The following is a 21,061-nucleotide window of genomic DNA, read 5'->3' as shown; positions in this document are numbered from 1 at the left end:
GATTTGTTCTTTTGATATAATGAGAGTCATTTTGACAAAAAGAAATGTGTAGAAACAGCTGAGTAATGCAGTATTTGTAGCCTCTTTCAAAGTGTTGTTGTGTTGGTTCTTTTATTAGGTCATAAACCTTATAAAAAGATTTAAACACTGGTGAAGAGATTAGGTGCACATTGTTTTTTTTAACTGAGAACATCTCCATATATCTTGATTTTGGATTGAGTTGATAGCAAACTGATTAAAAACATTTCAGATATTAAGATAATATGTGATAATGTTTATGGCTTCTTTTTGTAATGAAAAGAATAATGTAGGTATGAAGTCAGGACTTCTGTACAAATCCATGCATCTCTCTTTCTCTCTGTCTAACTCTTTCTCTGCTGATGCTGGATCCTGGTTCAGGTATTTCTCACCCTGTTGAGAAGCAGAGATAGAGGGCGAGAAAAACCAAAAAAGAAAAGGAAAAAAAAAGGACGAGAGGATCCTGTCAGTGCCTGGGAACCTGAGGGATCCTGGAGACAGAGACAGAGACAGAGAGGACAGGGGGAACCATCGGAGGGATAATGCTGTGAGGAGAACTGCTCAGGGAAAGCTAAATCAGGTTGTTTTTGTCCTCGTCTGTATCCTGAAAGCGTCCGGTGCAGGATCTGGTCTGGTCTGAGGGGACTCGCTCTGCAGCACCATGGGAGCCTCCAGTGACAGGGTGAGTGGAGATGGCCTGGGTTTGGCCTGGGGCCCTGCAGGTCTGGGTTTAGGGGTCGCTGATGGAAGAGAAAATCATGTAAAAACTGAGATGTGGACTGTTTATTTTTGAAGCACTGGCAACATGGACTGGTTCCAGTTTCTAGACAGTTAGTGTAGAGCCTTATCGCCAATGTTATCTGTGTAAAAGATATTTTCAAATGTCTTGTATTTGGTCATAGACTGGTCTTCAGAAAATATTAAATATCTGCATGATATCCTGCAGTGCCAGAGGAACTTAAAACTGACTCTTCACACATTACATTCAGGCGTAGTGACAAATGTTTGACTGTATAACGAAGGATGAATTATCCCAGTCTCTCTTTGTTCGGGAGCTGTGCTGAGAGAACATTTCTATTAAACATTTTCCACTGTGGTTAATAGGAAGAACAGATATTTATCCAGTTTTCAGTTAAAAACACAGATTTTATTCAGTCAAGTCTCTGCCTTTGGCCTGTTTCTTAAAACTCTGACAACGTCTGATTTTAAAGGAATTTTTAAAATGGATATTTTATGAAAAAGTGTGAACTCATGTTTTATTTTAGTTTAGTAAAGTAGTCCTGATAAAAAATACATCACAAATAAAAACAAATCTGTGGCATTGTTGACGTTAACAAACCACAAATATCCAAGAAAACACATTAAATATAAAACGGAGTGAAGCAGAGTCTCAGTTAGAGTCTCACCTCTCTGTCCTGGAGGTCCTGCAGGTCAGGATTATCGGTTTACTCACTGCAGCCTGCTTCGCCTTTTTGATCTTTGGATTCTGTCCAGCCTAAGCTTCAGTGGGTGTTTGCTTACAGTGCATCATAATGTTCATCCAGCAGAGCTCAGAAACACTGCTGGCAGAAAAAATCAGCTAAAAGATGAATCAGATTTTTTAGAATAATATTTATCGAAATATGGCAACATGTTCTCGTTGCAGTGCATGTCCAGTTTCTTATTTTGGATAGAGAAGAAGACTAAGAATGAGTGGGGACTAATTTAACAGAGATGAGAACAGTTGATTTGAACTTCTGTGAGTTTTCTCCAAGAGTTTCTGATCTCAGTGAGATTTCAGAAGGAAGTTGTGGTTATAGTCAGTTTTACCCTCAGTGTATTGAACTTGTGTCAAAGTCCAGTGCGGTTAAATTTCCAGGTTTTCCCTCGGTCGGTGTTCAGGTTCTCAGAGAAGCTTCAGGAATGTGAGAAGAGTCTGAGAAGAGCTGAGTGGTTTTCATCCTGACAAAGAAACCTCTCAGTCTGTTTGATTCTCACCCAAACTCCAGCAGAGTCTCAGACTCAGGCTGCTGTAACACACACGTAAATCTGTGTATGCATCAAATATGTTGGGACTCATCATCCCTGTTAGTTTTCTGTCTTCAGTACAACAGTGAAAAAGATTTTAAATTAGATTCTGTGTGGTATTAAAAAGGTTGAAGAAACTCTGACAAGTGATTAACAGTGTTCAGGATTCTGTGGTTCCTTCACACCTGTCAGTAAATGAAATGTTATCATCTTCAACTCTGAATTGATTTATTTATTTAGATTGTATTAATGAGTAGATGAATGACATTAAATTAAAATGCTGCCGTGTTGTTTCCCTCTGCAGGCGTCGCTCCTCTCAGGGCTGCTTGTGTTCCTGCTGTGCGTCGTCTTCTCTCTCTGCCAGGAGGAATACTCTGGATACCACTCAGGTCAGAGTCGCCACGCACTGATCTGATGAAACACAACTGTTCACAACCGCACAGTTAAACAAATATCACAGCTTGTAGAATAGATGTTTGTTCCTCCTGAAACAGGTGATTCAAAATGAACAAGTCGACATCATATCTATTCTTTTTTATCTGTTCCATCTGTAAGAAAAGACCTGTATCAAACATTAAAGGGAAAGCTGAATAAAAAGTTTGTATTAGAGATCAAACTAACAACTCTTAATGAATGATTTTCTCATGGAAAATGTCAGAAAAGAATTTACCAGAAAGATTTATATATAGGGTGATGTGTATTCTCTTGATGTTACACTTTGAGAAGTGGGATCATGTTATACTAAAGGCAGTACAGGGATTAAAGAGCTGCCTGTGGATTAACACACAGTGCTTCTTCATTTCACTCTGTGTCGTAGCTTTAGAGGTAATATTTGTCTGTGAGGTTTATTGTCTCAAAGTAAGGGCTCGTCCGGGATTTGAACCCGGGACCTCTCGCACCCGAAGCGAGAATCATACCCCTAGACCAACGAGCCGCTCACATGTTGCTGAACACCCTGTACGTGGCTCTGACTGTCTGTCTGTCTGCCTGTCCAGGTGAGGAACACACCTATGAAGGCTCTGTAGTCGACCACTATGACAACTTAGCCGCTCCTCAAACAGGTGAGACCATGTTCACGTACACCAACACACAGCTGCTGTTTCTGCCCTCACACACTGTCTACACAACCGAGACCACAAACTGGACGAGTCTCCTTTGTGCCACCAGAGTATCCACCTGAGCCGACTCACAGCTACGACGAAGATCAGCGGCCCGAGGAGGAGGAGGAGGACTACGACCCCTACGGTCCTCTCCCCACCCAGGTCACCATGATCACTGACGACACCTTCCCGTACTCCACCACCACTGAGTCCCACTACGCCAAGGAGGACAAGGAGACCATGCAGGTGGGATGGAGTGAGGGCTGGAGGTCTTTACTGGGGTCACAGCAGCTCTCAAAACAATTAGATCTCACCACACGGTTATATCAGTTATATGACTCAATGTTAAAACAGGGATGAAAGGTGGGTTGGAGCAGAACTGAAGCTGAACTTCTGCAGGAAATAAATCACGGCGACAATATTTTTTAGGTGGTAAATAAACGTGAAGCCTAATAATTAGTAATCAAACACCTTCCAAGGATTAAACTTGCCTTTAACATCCCATAACCTGTACTGTCAGAGTAAACCTAGCTTCCTTTAAATCTCTCTGTCAGGTTCCATATGAGTACCCTCCTGCAGGACCAGACACCAGACTCCTCTGAGGAGTCTGGGGGTGATGCAGCACTCGGGGAGGAGGGGCCGACAGAATGCGACTGTGAACCCGGAGAACCAGGATTCGCTGGCTTCGCAGGACCAAAGGTATTATCACGAAACACAACTGTTTGTCCTGCTGACAGGATTTCAGACACTAGTGTGAGCACATACACAGCAGGCTGAGTTTGTACTGGAAGAGGGGGAGGATAGAGGGGGGCAATCATACGTTCAGTCATGATTTGTCGTTTGCTATCTTTCCCTTAACCTCTCTCCTCCTCAGGGATCCAGAGGCCTGCAGGGTAAAACCGGTGAGCCAGGAATCCAAGGCAGAGAGGTGAGAGTCTAAACCTACGTGTTTTATTTATGATGATGAAACCTGAATAAAGTAAGAATCAAATGTCCAACCTCCTCTGCTGCTGCTGCAGAGCTTCTGATCTGATTTGTGTGAATGTTTTTTTTTAGGGTTATAAAGGAACCAAAGGGGTTCGGGGAAGAGGAGGAGACACCGGACCAGTGGTGAGTAAATCATGTCACCACACACTGTGCAGGTACAGTGTTGTTACAGGAAACACAAACTGAAACTAAAAGTAAAAGAGGATGTAGAAAAAACAAGTGAAAGTGAAAGTAAAAATGCAGAGACTGTTAAATTAAAAAGGAGCAAAACAAAGAAAATATCGAAAGTAAAAGTAAAAACAGTTAGAACAGTTTATTTTTCCTTCAGCACTGTCTCAGGTTAAAACTAATGCTGATAAATTGTGATTAGTTTTGCTGAGACATTTGAAGAGCTTTCGCCTTTAAGTAATTATTTAATTTATTCCTCAAAGGATTCATAAATACAATTATTGATTTAATTGTACAACACCTGTTCCCAACACAATAAAACATTAGACTAGATTTAAATGTCAGATATTTTACCTAAAAACACCCAGAACCTCCTATTGTTAAATTATTATCAGGCTTAAACTCATTCATATATACACATGTGAAGCAAGTAAAACTGCTGTAAAAAGCGACAAAATCAAAAGTGAAATTAAGATTTTAAGACAAAGAAAAAAACATAAATGATAAAAACCTAGTTGTTTGAGTTACTGACTGTGTATGTGTTGATGAACGATAGTTTTGACCTTTGACCTCTTGTCCTGCAGGGTGATGTTGGGCCTGAAGGAGACGACGGAGCCTCTGGTTTCTCTGGAGCCATGGTGAGTTTAAAAGTTTCAGTATTAGTGAATAAAGATGCAGAGTTTGGCCGTTAAGACCGTGAAGCAGGTGTTCAACTGTATCCTCAACAGCACATTAACTGAATCTTTCTTTTGTCTGTCGTCATCAGGGAGAACCTGGACTTTCAGGAGACCCAGGCGAGCCTGGAGAGCTGGGTCTGAAGGTGAGGAATTAAACTTTAGTTAACTGAAGTGGTAATTCATGAAGTTTAGGAGTTCAGGAGTTTGTTTTTTAAACATTATAAAAATAATAAAGAGTAAAACAGTTGTTAATCTTTGACTGACCTTCAGTCAGGTCATCGTCAGATTATTTATTTATTTAAACCTGTCGTCTCCTCCTCTCATCAGGGCGACATCGGTATGGAGGGACCTCGCTGGAGGAGTCGGACGTCCTGGTGAGACTGTAAGGAAACACAACTTCCTCTCAACCTCTCTGAATCTGAGTTTAACTGAAATCTGACATCTCTTATCATTATAAGAATACGACTCCTCATATCATTCACACTGTCTTTTGAGTTTTGAAACACAAATGTTGTTGTTGTGAGTCCTCTTAAAATTAAAGATGAAATGTAAACTGATACAAATTAAAAAAGGAGAAAACTGATTTTTTACAGTCATTTGCAAATCTATTTAAATATTTTCTTCATTCGTCATTTGAAAACCGAACACCAGAAACAGCATCTGAATCCTGGACACAAACCCTTAGTAACCATTATATACTATATACTTAAACAGGTGCCATAGTTATCTCTGGATTAGTCATTAATTATCTCATTATCTCTGGATAGCAGATGTTTTCATGCGATGCCAAAATAATGAACCTGAAAATGTGAAGGCTCTTTTCTTGAGAAAGCCTGATGAAATTAGCTTCCACAGTACAGAATGAGTGATGTATAGATTTTCTTTTTTAACTCATCAAATAAACACAGCATGTAGAGGCAGATGCAGAGGAAGGCAGGGAGAATTTGTAACTGTCAGGGAAACTGTTGCAGAGATCCAGGTGCTCTGCGGCTGTTAGTCCAGGTGTTGTTGCCTCGTGTTGTTGGAAATCACCCAGAGTTTTTTTCTCCTCCACCAACCGATGGAGCAACCGGTGGTCAATAAGCTGATGGAGCAGTGACGCAGGAAAAGAGGCTGCTGGTGAATTTAGGTGTTTACCAGCTGCCAAGTGCTGAGGCTGTTCACCGACATGTGGCCCAGGAGGGCAGCGAATTACAAGACTGAACCACTGTATTAAACTGTAATCATTTATTTCATTTCATTTGCTTTTAATCACATTTGACATTTCCAGCTTTCCATAAACACAACACCACATCTCTACAGAGTTTAACATCTGTCTGTTTGAGGCTTCACTTTTTGTTTCATGTCAGTTTAACTGTGAACTGTCAAGTCAGCATTTCACGACAAACACACACTTTATTATTGTTTTTATTATTTATCGGTGTTATTTCAGGGCCCTCGTGGTGATGCTGGGGCTGCAGGACCAAGGGGAGGTAAAGGTGTCAAGGTAAACAACAAAACACACATATAGTAGAAATACAAATACAAAAAATTACAACCAATGTGTAAAGGAACTTTTTGTTGAATATTTAAATCGAAAGAGTTTTTAAAAGTTGAATAGGAGACACAGAGCGCTGAATATGCTGCTCATCATTCATTAGATTTTATATGGTTTTTGTTCACAAACTTGCAACAGTTTTTAAACTGGACATTTATATTTATAAAATACAAGTAAAGCGAAGACGCATCAGTTTTATATCAACTGAATTTAATGAGGAAATTACTTTGATCCTGTGTCCAGTAAAAAGATCTGCTTCTTTTATAGATTATCAGACATTACAGGAATTATTTTACATTTCAAGTAAAAATATTCAAATCAGGGTTTAGGTTTGTTCATTTATTTTTTAATTTATTTGTCCTGACTCTGCTGACCGTGTGTTTTCTGTTCAGGGGTCTCGTGGTGATGAAGGTAAAGAGGGTCCACAGGGACGGGAAGGACAGAAGGTAGGGAAATAAAACAGTTTGATGAACATGTGAACATTGTTTTAACTATTATTCTATTACTCTCCTTTGTTCTGTGCTACATCCTGCACCACACTCATCTCATTCCTCTGTTCTTTGGAAAGATTTGAGTTTATTGGTCGCTCTTTGTTGTTGCACTCCCTCTGTCGACCTGCAGGCGTCGATAGAGGTCACAGCTGACTCGATTCTCTAACGGTCCCGTCCTCTTCCACAGGGTCAGACCGGAGCGCCTGGATTTCCAGGTGACGTCGGCGAGAGAGGCTACACTGTAAGAAAACTCCTCACTCATCATCATCATCATCTCTTCTCCTTGAACCTCTGAATGTTTTTCCTGTGTCGGATTATTCACGTTCGGTTTGGATGGTTTCTGCTTCACATCAGTTACTTTTCTCCCTTTAAGTCTTTTTTATTCTGAGATATAAAACAAAAAGTGGATAATTATCAGGGCGAGTGAGGGGAAAAACAAATTTAACTGGATTCTACGACCTTTATCTAAAGGATTACACATCACACACTGGAAAAACAGAGCTACAGAGGTGATGCATTTTAACTTTGAGGGCAGGTTCCCTCACATCTGAGCACGACAGGAGACATTTAAAGCACAGACGAGTTTTTTTTGTTTGCATGATCACGAGTTAAACTTTGTAGAAAAATCTTTTAACAAGCAAAGAAATCGATTCTGTGCTCAATAAATTGATTTGCATGTTTACAAAAAGTGCACAGTAATAACCTCTCTCACTCTCTCGTGTTATTTGGATTCAATTATTCTTTGCATGATAATAATTTCACAAGAAAATATGATGCATGTCCCTGAAAAACTAATTTTCTGGGCTCAAAATGTTCCATCAGACGCTCAGAACTCAGACACAGATCAGACTCAGAGGAGAGTCTCAGGAGAACGGAGAGAAATTAGTTTTAAAACAAGATTTACAAATGGTTTGTGGGTAATTCATGGTGCTAACAAATGCACTGTCTGAGCCACAAACAATTACCAAACAACCTGAATAAATATAAAGCAATTTTAGAAAATAAAAACATTGAAATAAAAATCAGTATTTTATATATATATATATATATATATATACACATGCTTATAAATATTTAAAAATGTTAAGCTGTTGCATCTAATTACAGATTTAAAGTGAGCAGACACACGTGGGTCAGGTCACACTCGTTTGTTTTATTTTTCAGATTCTCTGATTCGCAAATGAATGCTGCGTTTAAGTGCTGGTGGGAAATTCGACCGTTTGGCTTTTCAGTGCATTCACGTGTAGTTTCATAATAGGAAAAGGTTAAACAGCTCATCGCCCCATGATTAGACAATAATTAACCAAGCCTTTGTTTTTAGATTGATATATTGATGCGTTTGGTTTTTACTCAGAGGAAAGTCTTTACTATCACAGTTCCTCCGTCACTGTATTCTCCATTATAACAAACGGTGATGTAATACTAACAATCATGTGACATGACGTTATTTTGGAGTGATGTAGCAATGCATCACTCCCCAAAGTGAAGTGAAAGCTGTAAAAGAGGAACTGAAGTGTGATTCAGCTGGTGTGACTTTACTGACTGATCATTTGTTTTTAATGAGCGTCCTGTTTCGTTTTAAGTGTCGTTTTATTTTTCCTTCTCAGCGTCATCTCTGAAATTTCATTTTCCTCTGATAATCTAAGCAGAATATTTCCTCTTTGTCGTCTGCAGGGTTATCCTGGACAGCCAGGAGGAAGCGGACCCAGTGGACCGAAGGTACCGACACTCAAATCATTCAGCTCCTTCATTTTCATTTCATTGTCTGCATACCTCAGTGTGTGAGTGTATGTGTGGGCGTCTGTGTGATTAAGCTCTATCACTACTCTCATCTGCCTCAGTCTCAGCAGAGAGTTTCCTCCTCAGTGTAATTCCAGAGAGGAAATAACTGAAAGTCCATTGAATAACAGTGAGTCAGTTTTTCTCATGTAGAGATAGATACCACCAGACAAATTTCCAGAGGAAGAGTCGCAACAAGAGGAGAATTTGTTCCATTTTAGACTTTTTATAATCTGTGTGGGTTCCCTCCAGGAACTCCGGCTTCCTCCCACAGCCCAAAGACATACAGGTGAACTGGTGACTTTAAGTTACCTGTAGGTGTGAATGAGAGGGTGAATGGTTGATGGTTTGTGAGAGTCAGACCTGTGATAGACTGGCACCTCTCGCTCAATATCATCTGGGCCCTCCTGTGATCCTTAAGAGGCAGTGATATAGATAATGAACAGTTGGTGAGGCTCTAAAATGAACTAAATCGTCTTAAGCCATGACCAGGGATCGCAAAATAAATCTGAAAACAACGATTTCCTGTGATTAACTGGATAATTTTACCTCCAAGCCCTGAAGACAGAGCAGGGGGATTGAGCCACAGTCAGCTGCAGCCTGAAATGATTGGTTGTCGCTTAAAGAATCACAAAACAAAAAGGATGAGAACTACTCTGTAATGCAAACTGCAGCCTCTAGGAGGCGCTCTTAGTCCGGCTTTATGGTAAAATAATCAAATTTGAAAAAACATCACCACAAACCCTCAAAACCTCCTCTCAACTTTAACTTCTAGAGTAGATGATTTAAAAAAAAAAAAAACAGGAAGAAAAATATTTAGCAACGTCACAGCTAAAACAGAAATAAAATCACATGACAGCATGTGGAAAACAGTGTGATTAGCTAACACGAGAATAACAGCGTTGATCAACACACTGTCTGAGTAGATTTACTCAGATACTGTACTTTTGTGTCTCGTTGGGGCCTTTGTCACAAGTTTCAGGTTTTCAGTTTAAAGTTTCAGGTTTTTTTTGTGTTTCTACTCTTAAAAACCCCCTCAGACGTATGTGGCGACCCTTCGCAGAGGCCCGATCCCTAGAGGTGGAACCACTGGTCTACATTAGCTACCACAGCCTGTACTCACTGAGACTGACAGCTACAGGCCTGATATGAATACATTCATATCAGAACCTGTCGGTCTCTGCCCCTGAACCCAGACTGAGCTCATCTGTTGAGTTACAGTTACAGAAGGGCTTCAGACGATGCTACACTGGGTTTTGAAATCTGTGTTCACATGTTGCCGGGAAAGTCTGATGTCTGTCTGTTAATCAGTAATCAATAATCAATACGTGGCACTGGTTAAGAACAAATCCACAACAAGATCTTTTAGGTTTTCTACCATACTGAGGAGGAAGGAGGTTCAACAGGTCGCGTGGATACATCAGTCTCATCTCTGTGTGTTGAATACAGAGGCTCAGTTAGCCTAGCTTAGCATAAAGACTGAAAGCAGAGGGAAACAGCTAGCCTTACCAACACCTCTAAAGATCAATAATCACCCTGCTGTATCTCATTTCTTCAATCTGTAGAGGAGCAGAGGTTTATAAAAAGAAAACTGCGTAGTGACGAGCGTCAGTTTATTGATCTGCACAGGACTTATGTGCAACATCTCTGGCTACAGCACAGTTTTCTTAGTAACAACTAGTCGATTAATCAACTATTTATAATCAGTTAATTATTTCTATCGTTTGTTTAAGTAAAAGTGCCAAAGATTCTCTGATTCCAGCTTCACAAATGTGTAAAGATGCTGCCTGTTTTTGGTTCATCTCATTATAAACTGAATATATTTGAGTTTTCTAGTGACAAAACAAGACATCTCCAGGAACTTTACACAGTGAGATAATGACCTTTCAGTATAATAGAGAAAAACTTATGGTCTCATGAGGGGAATTATAAATGTTATCTCTCTGGCCCTGACTAATCTGACCTTTGCATCACTCTGGGTACTGCATTTAGAAACAGGGGATTTATTTTTTAAATGAATGATAAATGGATTTTAAAAGGTGTGAGTCAGTATCACATCTCAGCAGCAGCAGCTCCCTCATTTCTGGTTTTGGTGCATTTTTGGAATTTTCCCGCTCATTTGACTCTCACATCTTATCTCTCAGCGCAGACTTCCTCATCAAACAACTACCAAAGTTGCTGCAATGTTTTTTCTTTTTTTTCTTTATAGTTTTTCTTTCCAAAGTCAATGCCCCATTAAACTGTTCCAAGTGAAAACAAAAAAACAAAAAAAAAAAGAAAGTAAAAGTTGAAGTGAAGTGTAACCACAACAGGAGGTGGAGTCATGTAGAAAGTATGATCAGTGTGTTGATGGAGTCATGATGTCAGCTTCTGAAAACTCCCAAAGTTTATTTGAGCTCTGTGGGAGAAAGAGAAACACAGTCATCTGACATGTTGTTGTTAAGATGTTTACACTTTTATCTAATTATTAAAGTAAATGTATACATCTGTGTACATCTGATAAAGTTTGATATTCACATCCAGACAAAAACCCACAGAAATCAAAACTCACAGATGAAACCAAAACTGCAGCAGCACTGGGATAAAGGATGTTAATGTCAGCAGAGAACTGTAGAGCGTCCAAGTTCCCAGAGGAAGGCTGCATCAGCTGAAAGCATTTAGAGCCTGTTGCATCACCTGGGTAACTCGTAGTTTACAGCTGGTGTTTCAGACTTGTGTTTGTAATTTTCTGTCTTATTTTATCGTTGGTGTCTGACTTGCTGTGATTTTGTTGGTGAATTGATCTCACCTGGTCACCTGGACACCTGCATCTCTGATCTTTGTATCAGTGACAATACTGGATCTCCTTATCTACTCCTTTTTATATTGTCGTTATAGTTACAGTTTGGGTGGATCGTCTCGATTCAGTGAGACATGCTGGTGATGATCGTTTGCAGTCCAACCTTATTAAAGCCGCACGACTACACTCTGCTCACATCCTTTTACCTCTGTTCCTCTCAGGGCACTAAAGGATTCGACGGCCTGCCGGGCAGTGACGGTGACCCCGGAGAAGATGTGAGTCGAGTTACAGATCTCAACAAACCTATAGATATGTACAGACTTCTCTGTGACGCCTCTGTTTGTCTCCTCAGGGTCCTATCGGAGTCCCAGGGGTGATGGGAGAGCCTGGACCGTTTGGTGTCAAGGTAACAAACACAGTGGCTTCAGTGGCATCAACACAGCTCTCTGACTCCATGTTCCCTTTGGCATCCACTTTGGAACAGTTTCAATTCACTGACTTTTGCTGGCTGATTGTTTCTTTGTTGATACTGAGTCTGGACATGATCCTGAACCTCACCCACTGTTTCTCTGTCCACTTACAGTAGACAGCTCGTAGTCAAAACAGTAACACACACACGACATTTGATTCCTATCAACCCCCCCCCCCCTGCATCCATTGTTTCTGTTTTCAGTCTTGATGTGAGTCAGTGCATGTCATCTCACAAAACACAAGTTTAAAATAGTACTTGTACTGAGTAATTTTCCTGATATGATGAATCAAAGTATAATACAGTGAACGTCTGTTCTGCCTCTGCAGGGCAGTAAAGGTGATCGTGGTGTGAGAGGTCGTCGGGGCAGAGTGGGCGCTGTGGTGAGTGCTCCCATTGTTAAATAAATAAACCATCCTGTAATTATCAAGTCACAGGTTTGATTCCTGTAAACTGCCTGCTGAGCCAGCCCTCAGGGAGTAAGATGCAAAATGTGTGAGGGAAACCACTAATTGTAATAGCAGGTTGACTCATGGTTAGAGGAACAGGTTTGATATTCTATCCACGTGCCTACGAGCAAGATGCTGAGAAATGTGCCGCTCTAGAATTCCAGATTTGACTGATTACTGGAAAACCAGAGACACTTCTTCCTCCTTAGGACCTCCTGAGGGCTCATAAAATAAATCTGAGAAGCTGCGAGATGATTTACAAAATATAAAATAAGAAAAACAAAACATATTTCTGCTCTGGCTTTTCACTTTTCTTTTTATTGTGCGACACTGGATATTTTACGTCTTCCTGTAAAAACCAAATGATCTGAGAAGTATCAATTTTCTTTCTCTATCTATCAACCAAACTGTAACACAGAGGCCAGACAGGTTGGAAATGACGACTCTGACGCTCTTCCGAGTTGTTATTCCAAGTGTCTGACAACATTATGGTTCCCAAGTTCACTGTGCACCCATTTCAATCATGCACACAGCAGCTGAAATGTTTCACCTGACAAGACCTTTAAGAGTTTGACCTCTCCTGCTTCTCTTTTCAATTTGAATCACTGAATCTATTTGCCCTTCTAATTTTGCAAGTCTGCAAATCTAGGCACATCCTGACATTTAGCCTGGGAGTGTACATTGACAAAGGGAAGTGAAAATAAACATGAAGCAGGGAAAGTCTCTGCTTACTCCAGAAGAAAGCTTTCTAGAGAAAGAAGAAAGACCCTGAGAACAATGTAGGTTTTTCTACAAAGAGCCTTTTTATTTAATCTGACGTCATGCACAATACAGCTGAAGAATGCTGAATTAATAGGAACTGTTCCTGAAACAGCAGTTGTGTAGTTTAACCTCAAAAACATCCATCAAGATTTTAGTTGTCTTAACACTGTTGATAACCAGAAAACATAATGCTCAGTTCTGGGCTCCTGCATGACGTTTTTTACCTGTGTCCTCAATAAAGTCCTGCAGGGATGACGTATTTTTGTAGTCCAACCCTGAAGGTAGCGTCACAAAAAGCCAGTGGGATTCTTTCCCTGGTTTTTGGATTATTCCAGGAAACAAGCTCAGTGGTTCACGAAAGTGTGCGATACTTAACGTTTAGTTGATCAGATCATCTTCACAGATGAACACCACTGTTCTGATGTTCGAAGCCTAAATCCAATCTCCAGAAGTAAAAAGCTAATGTTAGGGGGATTTACTGACAGATTTTATGTCGGAGAATCAAACCTGAAAATGTCTTGAGCTTGTGTTAAAACCACAGACCTTATTTCAGACATTTAACCAGAAACACACTGACTCTGGGACGAGGGAACAGAAAGTGCTAACATGCTAACATGCTAACTTACTTTCTGGTTTTAGGACTTATTCCTGCAGCTCTCTGTCGGCAGCCCAGTCTGGATAAAATCTGTCTAATCTGGTTCAATTGTGCCTCAGACATGAGCAATCAGATCAGAAACTGAAAGACAGAAAAGCCGTCAAGTAAAATCCTGCTGAAAATAAATCCAGATGTGAAAGTAAAATATAAAATAATTTGTGTTTCAGGCTAACTTCAGTCAAGATAAAGATGACTGACTCTTACATAGAAAACAGGTCAATAGTTTAGAGCGTGTGCTGTGGTGACTTTTAATTTTTCCAGGCAGAATCAAGGATAGATAGAAGATGGAATAGATGCAGCGGATGAGAACGAGCCAATGTTCTGGTTCACATGAAATATGAAGGTTTGATTTTGACTCGAACTCGTCTCTGTAGATTCAGAAGTTCGCTATCATGATTCATATATGAACAAACTTATGACTTAAGCTTTATCGTTTTCTTAAGTTTCATTGTGGTTAAGTTAAACAAACCAAATACACCACAGCTTCAGAACTGTTTTCATATCTCCTCGAAGTTTGACATTTAGGAGATCCAGGGGTTTTACCCAGTGAAGGGATAAAAAAGTAGATTTCTCTTACTTCCTCGTTATGTTTAAAAAGTCTGTCTTTGTTAAGTTGTATCTGGGAGAAGAAGAAGAAGAAGATCTGTTTTCTATTCTTTAAAAAACAAAAATTGTTATTTAGGTTTTGTTTACATTTACACAGCAGATGAAAACGTGCATATACTGTTTATATATTCCTTAGAATTCATGGCTAATGGTCTGTAAGACAATAAACGACAAAGAAAGACAGAGAGAAAAAAGTACAGGACAAGAAAGTATTGACTGATTTTTGATTTGATTGATTTTTCTGTCTTGTTTGTCAGGGAGCTCATGGAGAGCAAGGAGACGCCGGAGTACCAGGGAAACCAGGACCGAAAGGCCTGCAGGGCTCGACAGTGTGTACACACAACACTCAGAGAACAATACAAATCCAATTTAAGCTGCAGATCAGTCATCAGTATATCAAGCTGACACACACACACACACACACACACAGTCCTCTTCAATCAGGAAACTGTCCCAACCTGGCAACGTAACGGCACAGATACTCAGACAGGAAAATAAACCCTGATGTGGAAGTAAACATAAAATATCTGAAAGTTTCTGTCAGATTTATAGAGTCATTGCTGAGGAGGTCGGCTGCTGATGTAAAGTGCCATTTACAAGAGGAACAAGCGAAGGGGATGTCCCTAAGAGAGAGAAAAACAAAAACACATAACACACTGTTCATTCAGATTACAGGACTAACAGGTCCTGTAAGTTGTTTTAAGCTGAATTTAAAATCCTGACCAACAACACTGAATACATTACATCTCCTTATATAACAACATTTATCTTCAGTGTTCCTGTCAACAAACAACAAATGAATAAAAAAGAAAAGATGTAAAATTTAAAACACAATGTAAAATCTAAAGTCACAGGCACGTAAACAGAGAAATACAGCAGGTCAAGGTCAAGTAATAATCAACGTTAAAGTCAACTGTTATAATAAATAAATGCTCTGTTCTTAGTCAAAGGTAGAAGTTTGATTTCATGTATAGAAACGTTTGTATAACCACAGTGTTTGTATATAATTTCTTGGACTTCTTGGACATTGATAAGCCTTTTTAATCTTTCTTTTCCACTCCTGGAAAACTCAGGTTTAAATCTGGATTTAATGTTCTGGACTGTTTTTTTTTTTTTGTCGTTTTTTCTTTCAGGGGGCCAAAGGTGAGACGGGACCTGATGGTGAGAAGGTGAGTTCTTTAATCGAACTGTGAAGCGGTGTTCAGATCACACAGCAAAGAAGAAAAGACGGAGAAAAATCAAGTGGACCGTGTTTAGAAGTTTAGATGTTTGCTGAATTTGTCAGGGACTCAGGTTTACTCTAGGCCGTTCAGCTTTGTCTGTTTGTTTCAGACAAAACCTCAGACTGTCTGCAGACAGAAAGGGCCTGTCCTGCAGCGCTAAGTTGAACTTTATCATCCCACCAGGGGAAATTTCAACAGCATATAAAACAACAACAACAAACTGACTGCAGTGTCAGACTGTGGTCTGTGGTCAGTAAACACCTGCCCACAACACAAAGTGTCTTTGTACTCACAGCCTGAAGGTAGAAGCTCAAAGTCCCTGTGTAAAGGACAGTCCAGTATAACCTGGTTCTTCCTCAGGACCTGCCAATACCAGGTCAGACCTGCAGCTCAGCTCAGCTTGTTGTCAAACATGGCACCCACATATCTGGGATTAAAACAATGAATAAAGTCATTAAATTGAATTATTCAGAATGGATGAATCAGATTCAGATGAAACAGATTGTTGATATGACAGTAAGAGATTATTCTCCCTCTAACAAAACCCAAACGGGAGTTTCCCTTCTCTCCCTTTGTTTCTTGACTTCTTCTTTTTCTCCTTGTTTTTCCAGTTTTACAAGCTTTACTATAAGACAGCCCTTTGTTTAAACCTGTGAAGTTGCCCTGAGGAATCAGTCAGCTGCTGCAGCTGCTGTTGTTTTGAGTCTTCAGACAGTGAATACAACTTCCTCTTTGATCACGTGTTGGTGTTTATCTCCTGCAGGGTGCTGCTGGCAAAAAAGGTATTAAAGGAGGAAAAGGACAAAAGGTAATCTACCTGTTCACCTGTCAGATGATGGAACTGTCGTCCTACGCACCGTACTCTCCATTTCATTTCCTCTTTCAACACCTGACGGAATTTACTCACTCATAAGTTCCTTCTCCTCCCTCGTGTTTTTCAGGGAAGTGTGGGTGACCGCGGAGACAAAGGACAGGTGGTTCTATTTTTATTTATTACCCAGATAAACACACACATCACAGTTGAAGGGTTTCAGACACAAAACAGGCTCCTGGCTTTTCAAAATAAACCTCTTCTACAAATGCTACAGACACATAAACTTCAGGGTCACAACCACTGCTTCAGAATGCCTTTGAAAAGACAGATTTCAGGTGTAAAATAAAGATGAACTTTGGGGATTTAAGGGATAAATCAAATCTTTTTTAAATAAAATTAGAATGAGTAAGTTTTTCAGCATCTTAATGTGATCGGAGAGGCCTGATCTTTCATGTTTTCTTTTCCGACAGCGTGGACTGAAAGGTGCAGAGGGTCGTAACGGTGTCCCCGGCCCTGTGGGCCCACCAGGAATCCCAGGAACCAGAGGAGAGCGCGGTGCGATCGGTGACCCAGGTGTTAAAGGCCGAGCAGGACCCAAAGGAGTCCAAGGTCCTTCTGTGAGTCTGCAGTCTGGTTGTTCATGTAACAAATCATCTGAACAGTGACGACCAGGATTCAAAAATGGATGCATGCATGCAGAGTACTTATGATTTATCAGTGTTGTAGCGTTGTAGCAGTGATGGAGGAAAGAAAACCTGAATGGTTTCTGTCCTGCAGGGTCCTGGTCTGACTGATGAGCAGGTCCTGCAGCTGTGCAGAGGTGTGGTGACGGCTCAGATCTCCCAGTACGCAGCCTCCATCCGCGCCAAGTGCTCCCAGGGCTGCCCCATCAACAACCGCACACTCATTGGACCTCCAGGAGGCAGAGGCCTACCAGGACCACCAGGCAAACCCGTAAGTCCCACTCCTGCCTCACTGCAGTGATGTAAAACAAACTTCACTCAACTTGGACGTAAGGCAAATACTGTAAGTGTCAGTGATTCAACACCATCTCCGCCTCCGTCAGGGTAAAGCAGGAAAAGCTGGAGCAAAAGGAGCCAGAGGTGTTCAAGGTGACACAGGACTGGAGGGACCGAAAGGAGCGCCAGGTGACAGAGGTAAGACTCCACACACTGTACTAACATGATATATGAGACTGTAAAAGAGCCTCTGTCTTTATGGGCAGCACATCAAACAGGAAGCGTGCTGAGTGTGGTAGGTTTTGTAATTCATGTGCTCGTTACTGAAAAACTTCTCTCCTGAAATGAACAATTCACATCTCAGAGATACAAAATAATATTCTCACATTACTTGATTAATTCCTTTAAATGAACAACATTTAGTTCTTTTGTCTCCTTCACAATATCACAACAAATTCCTCAGACTATTTTAACTGGAGATACAGGAACTAACAAATTGAACAATTGAAGAGTCTGAAAGATTAAATAAGAATCTTGAGGACATGAATTGCCTGACTGCTTCTGTTTGCTCATTTCCAACCTCATCATCATCACAGCTTTTCTCTTTTATCAACAGGTCAAAAGGGACCTAAAGGTGTTGCAGGTGCTCCAGGTAAAGGCCTGCCAGGACCTGATGGACCACAGGGGCTCAGAGGTATGAAAGTGTTCAGGTTTTTATCACTTGGAATAAAGAGTGCATCAAGGAATGTCAGAGGATTTATAAAATGTAATATTAGGCTCATTGCAGGATTGATTATGTATCTTTTGAGTCAGTTCAAAAATACTGGAGCTCTCCTTTAAGCTTTAGAGAAAATGAGCAGATTCTACACTTGATCAGAGTGGCACAGTGCTGACACTGGAAAAAAGCTTTTACAGGTTAGGAAAGGACAGGGCAGAGACCTGATCACCTCCACGGATCAATTAAACCTGCTGATGCTGGTGTTTGTTCCTTGACTGGGAAATCTGAACAGGAAAGAGAAATTTAAAATATGAAAAAACAGGAAAACAAGATGATATCAAGAATATTTTTTGATATAATTACAATTTGATTCCACTGAAAATCAGTAAACAGTGAAGTTTAAGTATCGACCAGCCTGATGTGATTTGTATTAAATTTTAAATTAACTTCTGTTTGATTAAAAAAAAATATAGATATTATTTGACACAGTTTCCTCAAACTATTCTTATTACAACTGCTTCGTACCTGACGTCACCATGTTACGATCAACCCCCCAACCCCCGCTACCCCACCCCACCCACCCTTACGCCCCCAGGTTTGCCAGGTCACTCAGCAGAACCCAAAGACGGCATGGAGGGTCCGCGTGGTCCTCGTGGCTTCCCCGGTCCGGTGGGTATACCAGGCATGGTCGGGATCGCAGGCGTGCCGGGATTTTGCGAGGCTCGGGACTGCAGCATTCACGCGCCGGTAATGCGCAAAGAGCAGGGTCTGGTGAAAGGACCCGTCAGTACGAAAATCTGAACCCGAAGACGAGCGACATAGACCACTGTGAGATTATAGAGGGTCTGAGATTCACTCGGGGGCATCTCGGTGATATTCCAGCTGACATTAGAACCGGGTTCAAATGGAAAAAAAATCTTAATACGTTTATGATAAAGGTTTTTAAAAGCTGTGACTGATGCTGTCGTAACATTGACTGCTGAAAATGTCAGTGGGCCAAGTATATTACCATGGGGCAGCTCCGCTGAGAAGTGTCGAACTCTGTTGACTCCTGTCTGAGTCGGACAAAGCTTCGAGCGAACATTCGACATTTTAGAGGTTTTACACCTGATAAATATCTGAACTGAGCTACAGTTTTTACCGGGAACGATTTAATCAGATGTGTTGTAATTTGACAAAAAACGAAGAGTAAATGAATCCCTCCTTCAGTTTAGTTTTTGTTTTCTCTGGTACCCCAAATCACTATAAAAATAAACAAAAATAAAAAATGCAATGTAAATATTTTGTAAAGTATCTCAAATACATGTACTGTGCTCTGAAATATGTTTCAGATAAACTGCCTGATGTTTTTCTTAATCTGAGTCCTCAGTTTGTCAGTCGTCACATTTTTAAGACCAGTTCTGCTCCTAACTCCAGTATTTCTGAACCTTGGCCTTTATTTCCCCACATTTTTGGGTGAATATGACTGACAGGGACAAAAATCTTTGGAATCGGTAGCCTTTTTGTTTAACCAGAAACTTCACTATATATCAATACCAGACTCCATTGACAAAAACAGGAATTTTACTGAGCAGAACACAGGAGCTGCTGGAATACCACTGCTTCCATCTGTTAGTTGTGTTTGTGTTATTGTATGGTAAATAAAGGGTCTGAATACTTCTCACACCACTTAAAGTCACACAATAACGTAAACAAACAAACCAACTGAAGCAGTGGTGTTCCAGCAGCTCCTGTGCTCTGCTCAGTAAAAATACTGTTTTTGTCAGTGGAGTCTGGTTGTAAAACACACATAGCGATGTTTGAGGTTAAACAAAGATGATCTTAGTTAATTTTTACTTTTTTTCTCAGAATGAATTGTGTGAAAATACAAAGGAGTTATAACTTATAAACAGTGATATAGTAACTTACTCTGCACTATCAAATTAAATTACAGCAACAAGAAACTAAAACATTGAATATTCTTGGATAAATTAATCTGCTTTATCCCTTAGACTACTTGCAGTGTTTGTACTAAAAAATATAACTTTTTACTGTTAAATCCATCAACAAAACAAAACATCAGAATCATCTTAATAAACAATGAAACTTGCTTTTCACAGAAGTTTTTATTGCTTATAATCCTATACAGATGAAATGAAAGGAGCAGGACAGATTGCACATATATTCAGGCTCTTACTGCAGGAGATGACATTTCACAGTATATACCTATATATTCCTATACATCATTTGAATCTGTTTTTGCAGAGGTCATGATGAGAGATTAAGAAAAAAACAGCACAGAGATGAAATACAGCACTGTATGTTTGGCTGGTGGTTGTGGTTTTTGACCTTGAGAACTCACATTCATGGCAAAGTAATGTGTAATTAACTACAGGCAAAAAAAGGACTATTCAAAAGAAAAAGAAAAACTTCAATTCTTGTTTTCAAACCACAAAACAAAAACAAGAAAAAGCACCGTCATGATTTCATAGAAGCACTGTGGAGGGATGTTCTTACTTGGCCTTTTTCTTAGAGGTCTGTCCAGTTAGGTTTGTAATCAGGGTGTTTTTTGTTCTTAGTGCTTTTTATTAATGTTATTGTGACCTGTCAGTGTTCACACAAATCTCAATAATGCCCATTCTGAAAGAAAGGTACTTTGTCAGTAAAGGTCACAAAACCTAATGCCTGATTTGAGTGATTCTGATCATTTTTTTAAAAGGTCTAGGACTGAGGTGAAGCAGGAAAGAGCATCATTAGAGCTTATTCTTCTTTTAATGTGTAATACAACTTGATTGGTTTAATTGATCGATTTAATATACGCACTAATACTGAATGATTAACCCATTGGAAATATAAAAGATAGCTACTTCATCATCTAAGGACG

The 21,061-nt window shown here is 40.1% G+C and overlaps 1 protein-coding gene and 1 non-coding gene across 2 annotated transcripts; one reads left to right on the top strand and one right to left on the bottom strand.

The window, feature by feature from the left end:
* Window positions 1-91: 91 nt before the first annotated feature.
* Window positions 92-19,554, top strand: zgc:113232 (uncharacterized protein LOC541546 homolog). The gene is given in 27 exon segments (XM_018678656.2): window positions 92-700; window positions 2,330-2,414; window positions 3,021-3,086; window positions 3,193-3,371; window positions 3,705-3,824; window positions 4,000-4,053; window positions 4,182-4,235; window positions 4,865-4,918; window positions 5,047-5,100; window positions 5,285-5,311; window positions 5,313-5,339; window positions 6,390-6,443; window positions 6,887-6,940; window positions 7,173-7,226; window positions 8,660-8,704; window positions 11,765-11,818; window positions 11,896-11,949; window positions 12,342-12,395; window positions 14,742-14,813; window positions 15,618-15,653; window positions 16,471-16,515; window positions 16,649-16,681; window positions 16,992-17,138; window positions 17,299-17,475; window positions 17,588-17,678; window positions 18,097-18,174; window positions 18,794-19,554. Coding segments are annotated over 27 exon segments (1,995 nt in total). The 5' UTR covers window positions 92-679; the 3' UTR covers window positions 19,000-19,554.
* trnap-cgg (transfer RNA proline (anticodon CGG)) lies at window positions 2,888-2,959 on the bottom strand. Its single transcript has one exon. It is a non-coding gene; the product is annotated as a tRNA-Pro (tRNA).
* Window positions 19,555-21,061: the final 1,507 nt, after the last annotated feature.

This window comes from Lates calcarifer, linkage group LG15, assembly GCF_001640805.2.
Source record: "Lates calcarifer isolate ASB-BC8 linkage group LG15, TLL_Latcal_v3, whole genome shotgun sequence".
In the NCBI taxonomy this organism is placed as follows: Eukaryota; Metazoa; Chordata; class Actinopteri; family Centropomidae; genus Lates; species Lates calcarifer.
This window is presented reverse-complemented; position numbering and strand designations above follow the sequence as displayed.